The 12,124-nt window shown below is 37.6% G+C and overlaps 1 protein-coding gene across 1 annotated transcript in view; it reads right to left on the reverse strand.

Moving 5' to 3' along the window:
- Positions 1-3,448: 3,448 nt before the first annotated feature.
- b4galt5 (UDP-Gal:betaGlcNAc beta 1,4- galactosyltransferase, polypeptide 5) overlaps positions 3,449-12,124 on the reverse strand; it is a 36,463-nt gene continuing 27,787 nt past the window's right edge. The window contains exons 2-9 of the mRNA XM_015379271.1: positions 11,224-11,343; positions 8,501-8,614; positions 8,115-8,242; positions 6,293-6,409; positions 5,968-6,155; positions 5,764-5,886; positions 5,294-5,395; positions 3,449-4,147 (exon numbers count right to left, since the gene is read on the reverse strand). Of these exons, the coding sequence (XP_015234757.1) occupies positions 4,000-4,147; positions 5,294-5,395; positions 5,764-5,886; positions 5,968-6,155; positions 6,293-6,409; positions 8,115-8,242; positions 8,501-8,614; positions 11,224-11,343 (1,040 nt within the window). The 3' untranslated portion in view covers positions 3,449-3,999. The remainder of the gene's footprint in view (positions 4,148-5,293; positions 5,396-5,763; positions 5,887-5,967; positions 6,156-6,292; positions 6,410-8,114; positions 8,243-8,500; positions 8,615-11,223; positions 11,344-12,124) is intronic.

Here is a 12,124-nt window from a genome sequence, read left to right on the forward strand (position 1 = left end):
CATTTAGCTTTTAATTTAAAGCAATAATTTTTTTTTTAAATGAGATATATATATATATATATATATATATATANTATATATATATATATATATATATATATATATATATATATATATATATTTAGAGATAGTATACAGAGTATCATGTACATGTCATTAACTACATGGAGAACTTGCCAGTTGTTCACAACCAGGAAACAATAACAACAAAAAAAAAAAACATAAAAAAAATGTGTTCTCATCAGTGCTGGTAAACAAAACGGAATTTTCTTTTTACAAATAATAATAAAAAAAAGCTTGGAAAATAAGATTATATGGAGGATGGTTGCACCTCTGACAGGTCTAAGCCATTTCACTCAAACACACATGGAAAAGAAAACTTAACACAACTGCTTGCTATTGTCCATGACTTGCACTGGGCACCTCCCTAGTCTGGAGCTGGAAGGTAAATGCATGCTTCCTTTCTGGGAATAAACTAGAGCTTTTTTCTAAATATATATATATACACACAGAGGTGCTGTCTGAAGCACACGCACTCATTAAAATGCCAGGTTGTTGTGTTAGAAAAAAGATTGATAAAGCATTTCTTAACCCTGTATCTCAAAGTGTTCATCCAGTGTATTTTGATTCAGTTTCAGCATTTAGTCGTTTCTAGATCAAATCTGCCACCAAATATTGTGAATTTGATTAACCTGAAATAGACGTCAGATATTTTTTTATCTGCAGCATGAAGCCAGATGACAATTCTATTTATAATTTGCAAAAACCCTGTAATTGTAAAAAGGTATATATATTATATGTACTCCATGGTATAAGTAAAGATGAGTCATCGATACTTGGAGGACAGGATGGGGCATTGGTGACATACTGTACAAGGCAAACCAAGATGTTATCCACAGAGGCTGCCTGATGTGACAATATTATTCTCCAAGAAGACATTTTATACTAAATAAATTCAAGCCTTGCTCAATTTTCCTAAAATATTTGATACCAAAATGTTTAACAATTCAAAAGTTTAGGTCATTAAGGCTGTTGAGGATCAAAACAACACATTCTGCCAAAAACTGAGCACCAAATACCACATCATGCTCTGAAGTTTCCTTTCTTCAGATGAAGCTGCAGCTTATTATATCAAGGCAGACGACAGTGAGGAAAAACTCCTATGATTCATAGTTTGATCTAATTTTTCTGCTTTAAAGCTGAAGATGAGGAATGGTTTTATTTTTCCATCAATATGCATCCAAGCATGCCTCAAAGTGAACAAATGTGGACCCAGCATGCTGTTCTAGTCCTACCAAAGACAGAATGGCTGAAATTGTGAATCAAAATGCAGCTGGGTACACTTATTTTGTTTTTTATCATTTGTAATTTTTACTTTGTCCAATTTTTTAGTTCCACTATACAGGACATATATGGCGTTAGAAATGGTCAACATATCTAAACAGAAACCTGGTATTCGAAAAAGGATAGCGAGCACTTCTAAGATCCTCTGTTCATACGATATATGTAATGAGAAATTATATTGAGCCCACATGAAAAATGAAAAGATGACGAAACTAAATGAAACAGCCAGAAGTCTCAATGTTTCTGCAGCTCAGTATCAGACTACTTGATGGTAAAATTGGCCCCAGTAAGCATGTCCCCCGGAGGGAGCTCCGGCAGGTCACTACCATCGATTATCATCAGCATAATGGAGGTGATCAGTGAAAGGCAATGGCCACTAGCATTTTTAAAACTCTGTCTTGCTCTTCCAGTGGTTATCACACAAAATGGCCTCCTCCAACGCGTCTGCTCAGAAGAGTAATAACACCAAGCTACAGTATGGGTGCTATTCCATCTCATTTCACCTCATTACAGCAAAACCATTCCTGCAATTCTTAGAAAGGCAAGATATCCGTCTCACAATGAAATGGAGTCACCCTCATTTTCACAGAACCAAACCTCAGGATCCCACGCTATTACACACACGTCTAGGTTTCAGTGCATCTAACACAGTCTGTCACTTCCTAAATCTTCACGTCAACCCACAAGAAAAAATAAAAACTGAACAATTAAAAGCAAGTAATTTATCAAATAAATAGACAAGAGGTCCAGCCTCTTTAGTTTGTATTTTATCATTGAAATCCAACAGCTTTGTCCATTACGTACATGTCTCCCAGGAGATTAGAAATGTATACAAGGCGATTTGTGTGAAATGATGTAGCTGCATGACAAGAAGACAGTGAGGATAGTATGTCTGTTTGACATATTAAAAGTGAAACTACATTAGTTTGGGGATATTCGACACCCCTCAAGAAACAAAAAACAAAATCAACACTGATAAACAAACAGGAGAGGAGCTGCTGCGTTTCTTGAGAGGACTGACATTTTGTGCTGTAGAACAGAGTCAGGCCGCACTCCTCTCCAAAAATACAGATAAGTCTCAATCTAGATCAACACTTCAAAGTCTGATTCAAACAAAGGAGAGCCTGGACACAGCCAATCAGTACTTATTACATGACACATGTGAATGAGCATTTAGATCCGCCTTTTTCTCTACGTAAGCAAAACAAGTGTCAGTTTAATATAAAAGGGGAACGAAGGCAGCCGCAAAGGAGATGCTGGACACATAAACTGTTCGCAGCAACCTGGGAGGAGGAGAGCCGATTACAAACACTAGACAATCGGAAAAATAAAGCTAAAGCTTCTGTAAACACCAGTGACAGTTACACCAGTCAAGTATTCACTACCTCCAATTCTCTGTTGTAAAAAACTGAAGGTGAGTAAACATTAGGAACAAAGGGGGTCTAAAAATACACCTATTTCTTTCTGGCCTAGATTTACAGGCTGCACACAGAGTGAGGTCTAAAGTCAGCCAGACAGGAGTTCGGAGACGGCGTCTCCTCCTTCCCTGGCGACCAGATGCATGCAGGCCATTTGCATAGCTTGCCCTCACTCGCACACAGACACAAGGAACACGTGAGTTCTGAAAAAGAAAAGGGGCGCCACGTTTTGCTTAAGCAAAGCGTGCTGAATTTTAAGTTTGCATACGCAGTCACTCCTTTTCCGTAGTCCAACAAGGGAATGCTAGCACCCATGCTATTGCATCTGTACAATAAGGAAGTTAGGGCTAATTTCTGCTGTCTGATATTACAGCTTATTGCTAACAGGATGAGCATTGCACTCCAACATACAGCCACTAGCAGGCAGCCAGAACATTCAATGGAACGATGCAAACACAAACATCACAGTCTTTAAATGGTATGTTCACTAAACCAAAAACAGATGATCAAGGAAATTATATTCTCAGAACTTGGAATAAACTATTTCTCATACAATATATCATCTTCTCTAACTATCTTTACTTGCGGATTTGGCATAACCATTGCAGAACCAGCTGCACAAATCAACTAAAGTGAAGTTCCTGTGTGATGCTGCAAGGGTTCTGTGTGTGCATGCATTTTTTTTTCCACAGGCTTACTGCATTTACGAAATCAGAAGAGTAGAACCAAAATAATAATAATAATAAAAAAAGATATAAATCCCAGCTCCTGCCCCCCATGTGAGCACATGCAAGTACATATTCCTGTGTGCCTACATGTATAGCCAGTGTGTGCGCGCTTGAATGTGTAACCTAATTCAGTAATCAAGCACAACAGCTCAGGGCAGAGCTAATCAAGAGCGAAAAATAAGGAACAAACTTGACAAATGGGATGCTGAAGGCCAAAATGGTGCAAAAGGCATGTGGAGACTGACGTGTACACAAGCCCAGATGAAGAGTAATGAACTGTGGCACGAATAAGTGCAGCATTTATCCCTATTTTTTTAGATGAATTATCAAACATACTAATTTTAGTCTCCTTTTCTTTTTTTTTTTTTGCATACAAACAAACAAAAAACACAAAGCAAAACAAAAAAGAAAAAAAAAATGTCCTAAGCAGTGCCGCAACTGGTGAGATATGGCTGATGTCCCAGAGGACTTTTGATTCCCAGGTGTTTTGCAGTCCAGCTCTGCCTACGTCAGTAGTCAGCCACGGGTGCAAGCTTTCTGCTCAAGCTGACTGTGATGTTGGTGAAGAGGGGACTTCTTGAAATTAGGGGCGAGTAGTTTAGATTATTAAGACCATCCACACTCTGTCTCTCCTTTGAGTGACGTAGTAGACTATACCTGTAGGTGTAACAAAAAAAGAGAAGTAGTAATTAATCTAAACATCAGAAAACTGCAAAAACACAAGTATAAATTAGACGGTGGCAAGAAATGGTGAAATGCAACACAGTATTGGTGAATAATAAAAAATTTAGACAGATGTGAGGGGAATAAAACTCAATGAAAAAGTATGTATAATATATTCCAGTTGGTCACTTATAACCTGAAATTTGAATATAAAAATTCTTAACTTTCAAATTCGATCCTTTTGTGAAATCTGGAGAGTTAATTTGCCCTTTTAAGTTCACACAAGCTATTTAAGAGAAAACCAAACCAAAATGAGGAGAAAAAAAAAAACTGAACAGGGCCCTAAAAACACCATCTCCGTAGTGAAACATGGTGGTGACGGCATTGATACAGGGATGCTCTTCTGTAACACAGACAAGCTATCTGGAGAGAGCTGATGATTGATGAGGCTAAATGCAGGGTGATTCAAAAAACTAGACACTGCGACACCTTAGAGCAGGATAATTACCAGTTAGTGGCAAATATCAGTGAAAACATTTTAACGTTAGGTTCCCCCAACCAAAGTCAAAAGTGAAATCTTATTAGCAACCTGAAATGCAGAAAGCTTCCTGTTCTTTGCAAACAGGAATGAGGAATAATTTCATTCTTAAAATCGTTCAAAGTGAGAAGACATACATCAAAACACTGACAACTGTAATTATAGAGGAAGAGGTTTTACGAGTGTTGACCCGGGCAGGACTAATTACAAATACACACCACAGCTATTCATTGTAATTTTGGAAAGAAATCTGGCCGGTCAGATAAAATTCTAATAAAACAAACCGGTGGTGGATGACAAAACGTGAGAACAAAGGGCTTTTGTATTTTACCCTCTTTTTATAGTTTCTCAGCGTAACAGTTATGACTCTGCTTATTATAAGTCACTTTAGAATCCAAAGAATTCAAGAACATCACATGAAAAGGCTTTAAAGGAGTTGAAACTCTCTCAAAGTCACCACTCTGCCTTTTCATGTGACTGGCTTGAATCACATGAGTGTAAGCCTCGCTCGTCTTATCAGCTCCTTCTTCAACCACACGTCCTTGGGAGGAGGGGGTGGCGGGGTAATTAGGAATGAGTCCTGCGTGCATTTGAATACCCACCTTCCCAGGAACTGGGCTTCTCCGCGATGGTGATGCGGGATGGACATGTAGCGTCCCAGGTCTCCATACGGTCTGCTTACACTGTAATTGGCAAACTGCACCCTGTGCAAACACAACATATATATATATATATGTATATATATGTAACACAGTTTTGTTTTTCAACAACACAACATCGAAATTTCATTCCCAAAACTGGCAGGAAAAAAGTTCATTTGATAAAGACAGCAGATTATGCAGGAATACAGGATGCCCTTAAGGTATGCAGCAGTGTAGGTCGGGGGGTTGGGGATTGCTGCAAGGCTGAAAGTCACATGAAGGCAAAGAAAAAACTAACACAAAGGCTTGTTTATGTGCCGACTGGGCTAACTTATCTAAAAAAGATGTCTAAAGCCAACAATGTAGTCGGCCTGCTGCTGCAGCTCCATCAGATAAGCTGCAGCGTGTTTTTTCTGTGGTGTTTTCTCTACCTGTTCCAGAGGTCATCGTCCTCGCCTCCCCAGCCCCAAAACGCATTGGGAAATCCATTAATTCTTTTGAACTGCTTCACCGTCAGGCCACTGACACCACCAAAGAACTCATTATACGGAAGCCTTGGGGAGGATAATTACACATATTGGAGTGACTCTGTGTAAAAGCATCATTTTCTCCATAGACAGTGGACAGACACTCACATGTAGGAGTACTTGTCAAGTTTGACAGCAAAATGTCGAGGCATGTCTGTGCAGCCGTAGTAGTTCCTGTCGTTCTCCATGAGGTGATCAACATCATGGAAGATCAGACAGTCCCAGTCCAGGTCCTTCATGGCCTCCTTAAAGCCCACGTTGAACAACATGGCTCTGTTAAATGGTTCTGTTCCTCCCTGAAATAAACATAGGAGTTAAATAAAACATCATTAAATAAATAATCAACCTGTTTTTCTTCCAGAAAAAAAAAGGAGCTAAAATGGTTTCAGTTGCAAGTTTCTGTATGTAATCGGCTGTGCATGTGAATCCATACCTGCTCAATGACATAAAAGGCAAACTGGAGTCTCTGCTTTTGCAGCACAGGCACCAGGTGTCTCAGTAGGATGGGCAAGTGTTCATGACGGTTCCTGAATGGAACGAGGACTGCCACCTAGGGATGCCAAGAAGCAAACAATCAAGCAGAAATCAACTAAAAACATAAAAGAACAGAAGAAGCAGCACTTATTGAGCATGCTGGTAAGCTCAACGGTTTATGATGGAGAACCAACTGCTCCAAAAAAGTTAATATTTATGGTCGTGACATGGAGTAAGCCTGATGGAATAAAGTAAGAATTTTAGCCAAAAAGCAAAATAAACTCAAGTTTAGAGGAAGAAAAAGGATAAAATGACTTGGAGGTAGTTTATAAACAATGACAAAACAGCTGCTGCCTACAAACAAACTACTGATCTAAGAGTTTGTAGAGCTAATATAAGAGGCCCACAAACAGAAGGGAGCTTTTGCTGAAATAATAATAATAATAATAATAAAAAAAAAAAACAGAAATAAAACCTGGGTTAAAACAAACAGAAATGTGTCTGCGGCATTTAGAGGCAAGGGATGGGTCTAATTGCTTTGCTCACTTCTTAAACAGCGAGAGTATGTTCCTGCTTTTGTGTGGCTAACAGAGCTGCTGCATAGCTCTACATCAAAGAATAAACACCACATTACTATTAAAGTGAACAGAGCATATAAAAAACATGCTGGTTAATTACTCTATATAACATCCCAATGAAACACAGACTCTACTAATCCACTAATAAACAGAAGTGCTGTGTTGCATTAACCCAGCCCAAAGAAAAAACAAGGGTGGGTAGGAAAGGAGAAGCCTGCTTGTGTCACAGTTCACCCTGCAGTCAGAGAATGAGCCCTTTAAACACAGTGAAAAAGAACTAATGTTACTAATGTTCAAGCCTTTTTTTCATATGAACTCATCCTCTGCAAGATGATTCCAGTGTAGGATAAATTAATTTATTTTACATATTTTATGTCTTCTTTTGAAAGTTAAGCATTTAAAACCAAATGCACTAAGGTTTGTTACAGGTTATAGTAAAAAAAAAAAATGCACAAAATCAGTTCTGGGTGATCAAAATTTTTGCTTTTATAATTTTAATTCATCTGGTAACCATCCTACTAGTGTTAATTTTACCAGCCATTTTTAAATTTAGCTTCAGTTTTAGTCCAGTTTCAGCATTGCTTGTTAGTTTTTATCACATTTAGTCGACATCATCCCATTTTTATTTAGTCTAATTTTAGTCGACTATAAGTCGAGCATTTTAGTCCTTATTTTAGTCCAAGAAAACATAATTTTATTCGTTTAGTTTTAGTCAACAAAAACTGTCAACATTTTAGTCTAGTTTTAGTCAGGACATCAACCTTTTACTTTAGTCTCGTCTTGTCTAATTTTCATTCGGTGAAAATGTGCGTTGATGAAAATATTTTCGTTTAGTTTTCATTAACAAAATTAACACTACATCCCACAGAGAGATTCTAGCTGTAACTTGCATTAGCTCCACAAATACAGATGATGGGGGGAGCTTTGTTTTGGTTTTACCATGGCTTTGTGTTTTTCATGATAACATATTTTTAGAACTCTATTATACTGTCATATAGCTAACAGTTCATGGCTTAAGGTAGAGGAATGAAAATTAAACATAAAAAATTTACCTGCAGATTGTAATTGGACATTGTTGTAGGAATTTATTTCTCCTATAAGTCCCACAATATTTCAGGAGCGACTGGTAAAACTGTTTGAGCCCCAAAAAGTAGCAATGTTTGTGTTTTTTCACCTGCTCTCCTCTTAAAAAGATCCTCTTACCTTCCAGCGAGGTAAACAGTCTTTGGGCTTCCAGAAGCCTCCCCGGGCCATACGGGGCACTCTCTCCAGCAACGACCGCTCGACCTCCTCCAGAGATATTTCAGTCATGTTCACTTCCAACCTGCCCTCTGAGATAGGAAGGAGGCAGGGAGAGAGAAAAATAAATCAAAGTTAGACATTGTAGGAGGCAAAAGAAAATGCCAGAACAGGAGAAAGGAAGAGAATTGTGAGAATCAAGTGAAAACAATGAAAGATATACAAATGAATATTGAATAAAGGGTGACATATTTTAATCTAATATTCTTTGCCAAATATCATTTTTTGCTTATACTTAAGGCAGAATTATAAAACAGAAGTCTATCCCAGAATATGAATAGTGTGCTTACTCATAGAGGGCAGCTTCTCGGGGCAAACCTGCGAAGGGAGGTATGTGAAACCCTCAGGGAGGTATGTGGTGGGAGGAGCATCGCTCTCACTGAAGTTGAAGTCATAGGAATAATCTGGTGTCACAAACAAAACAAATTTAAGCAACGCGTCAGAAGGAAATTCACTTTTTTTTTTTCTTCATTCTTCAGTATTTAGCTCTAGTGTGCTTTTCTCACTTCCTTTCCCAGCAGTAAAATCTCTAAGGACTCAAACATACATCATTAACGGTAAATCAGAAATTCTACAAAACTGGAACTCTTTATTTTTAACTTTCCTCTTTGAGTGACAGCAGATCTTCCTAGCTGATTTTTCATGAACTCAATCCAAAAAATCAAACTCATTTACTTTATCATTATTTATTGGCAACAATGCATATCAGTGATCATCTGCGATAAATACAGCTGTAATTATTCTGTAGTTCCAAGAAGACACACACTAGAGACAGATTGTATAAGCACAGACAGACAGAATGTGAAACAATGGTTAAAGGGAATCACAAGCTAGATTTTGTTTCACGTTTTGAGATGTAGTTTGAAAGTTTGATCAGTCTGTAGGCCTCAAATTGCCAGTGGAAGGCTGTTTCAGTACTTAGTTCCTCTAACTGACAGCACTTTGTCTGTTAGTGTCTTCTCAGGCTCTAGGTTTATTACATTATTTGTTTCCAGGAATTTCATGATTAGGGCTCACAAATGATAAGGGACTACATTTTATTTCTCACTTAATTAGAATTAGATCAATAAACATATATTTTTTTTAACATAGAAATATCAACCTATTGAAAAGTGCATCCATTATAGTATAGATACTGAATGCATATCCAAGGCTCCCATTTATAATACCGTACTTTTCCTGGCCAGTTCAGGCACATTTGGTCTCATCAGTAGTAAGAAGCTCGAATGGACTAATGCAGTGACCCACTTGATCAAAAATGACCCTAATAGTATTTACAATAAATGAAAGAATTTAAACGACCAATTGCACTGCTACACAAAGTTACCAAGTCTGCTTCCCCCCAATTATTTTTGTCTTATTTCCCTTAAAGTAAAAATAAAATTAACCTCATCCAAGTTGTATTGTCCTTTAAACAGATTAACTTATTTTCTACCAGTGGATTTTCATGTTTTTAGCTAGAGATAGATTTGTACATCATAAATAAAAATATTGAACATTAGCTAAGAGTGACCGAGCCTTTAGGAGTGGTTTGAAGAGGAAAGCTCAGCCTGATAGAAGCTTCAGCCAGACAGCTAGGAGCAAACTGAGTTCAGAGCTATTCTGTTCACTAAAACATACTGTTCCAGATCGGATTCTAAAAAATGGAACAACTAGTTCAAAGGGTTAGTTTAATGAAGTAGGAACAAAACAGCAGGTAGCTTGAGCCTGCAGTTACAAGCAGAACGTTTACTCCACCCACACTGATAAAACTGGATCTGTCCAAAAAAATTAAACCACCTTTACCTTTAATCTAAGGAGCCTACACCCCAATCTGAAGAAGAATTAATTAAAACAACTTTAAAAACATAAGATCCAACTGCCACAAAGTAAACTTCTATAATCCATGTCCTGTTTTTTTTTTCTATATGTTGTGGCTCTAGAATTACTGTAGTTGATAACTTGAAAAATCTGCTGTCGTCTCTTTTGCTTTTACATCTTTTATTACGACACCTGTTCCTTTCTATGGAACTTTGCTTTCATACACTTGAAACAAGGAGTCAGCGATGACTATTTTGCTAATGGGTGTGAATGAATGCCTGTTGGCTAACTGAAGCCAACATTCTTCCACAATTAGGTAGGATGCAACATTTATGCATTAATCATACTTTATATGTTGTTCTTAACAATAATACAATTTCTTCCCAGAACCTAATTCTGTTTATTAACTGCCAGCATCAAAAACATCTGAAATACATCACAGTATGCCGTAACTCTATGCAAAATGTACTTTTTGAAATGAATGAATGAAATAATTATCTTTTAAATTAGGTTCTAAATATGAGATCCATCTGTATACTTGACCAATTAGATATACTGTGATTTTTGGACTTTTAGCCGTACCTGAATAGAAGCCGCAGAAGCTAAATTGCATGATTTGTACATATACAAGCCGCACCGGACTATAAGCCGCGGGTTTTTTATGTTTTATGCCCGTCTTTCTCGCTTTTGTTCTGTCTCGTACCACTCGCGGTAGAAGTCTGCTTTCGGAGGACCTCCTCATTTCCCCGCGCGTGGCTACCGTACTTCTGTGTTGAAGCAAATGTGACGTCAACATGGTGGATGGTAAAATCCATAGATTTAGGTATTAACCTAGCGGCCGTTAGCTGTAAAAGTCCATAGATATGCCGCATTGTTATATAAGCCGCAAGTCGAAAAATGGGGGAAAAGTCACGGCTTATAGTCCGAAAATGACGGTACTTTCCCTGCCCCACATAACATCTATTAGATTTTAGTGACAGACAAGCTGAAGCTCAGAATGAGCAAAGGGGAACAAAAGAGCTAATATAACCAGGCTTCTCTATGATGGATATCACTACAACACTAAAAAGGTATATTATCTGGAAAAATACAATAAACCAAACCACTCATACATTACTCTGTTTGTAATAATTCCACCAAAATCAGCTTTTTAAAAGCATCATTGAAACAAATATCAAAGTCTACTTTAAAAGATGAGCCTGTGTGTTCTTACCTGTGCCATTGATGCTGTAGGCCCCTCTCACAACTTGCTCCAGAACCTGAGCCCCTATGTTCTTCACGTTCTCTCTGATCTGAATTCCTCTGGCTTGGACCATGAACACATACTCATTCACTGTAAACAGAAGAAAGAAAAGTACAGTTGAGTAAATGCTAACTATTCATTTTTCTATCCTGAGCAAGGTCTTCCTCGCTTTCCTTTTCATGTAAGCAGATTCTCCACTATATTCAGCATAAAAATATTGAAATTAGAGATGATTTAACAATGGGAACTTCCCAAGTGTATGCCAAGGAGCTTTCAGTAAAAGAAGGGGAACTACTAAATGGTTAATATTTAAAGATGAAAGAGACAAAGCAGGAGAGAGACTGGGATGATGTTTCTAAATTAACTGACTGGCTGCTGCTTTTAGGACTTGATAATGGGAACATTTTAGCTCATGAAGCACTATGATTTCCTTTCATTAGCTACTGCACTGTCTTAAGTTGATTATATGTTTTGACAAATATGCTTATAGTTAGAAAATGGAGGGAAAACAGATGAGTGCGTAAAGAGGAAGAAAGACAAGAAGTGAAGAAGGAAGAGCGTAAAACCTTTTTTTCTAAGTGCATTTCCATTCAGAAACCTAATGCTTAATGTTTCAAACATTAACCAGTGCATCCCATAACAGCATACTATATTTCTGAGTTTATCAAAGATAACATTTGGTCAAAGAAGCTGCCTCCCTTTAGAAAGCTGGTTGACCTACATTATACTCCTGCAAAGGTTAATCAACCAAAAGGTAGCAGTAGAACAGAACATGAGGGGATTTTGCGGTCTAAATAAGTCACAAATTAACAAAAAATTAACAAACCAGACGAGTCACTGACACTTTTCATCCATTAAATCAAATGTGTGT

Source organism: Cyprinodon variegatus, unplaced genomic scaffold (assembly GCF_000732505.1).
Source record: "Cyprinodon variegatus isolate N-32 unplaced genomic scaffold, C_variegatus-1.0 Scaffold188, whole genome shotgun sequence".
Taxonomy (NCBI): domain Eukaryota; kingdom Metazoa; phylum Chordata; class Actinopteri; order Cyprinodontiformes; family Cyprinodontidae; genus Cyprinodon; species Cyprinodon variegatus.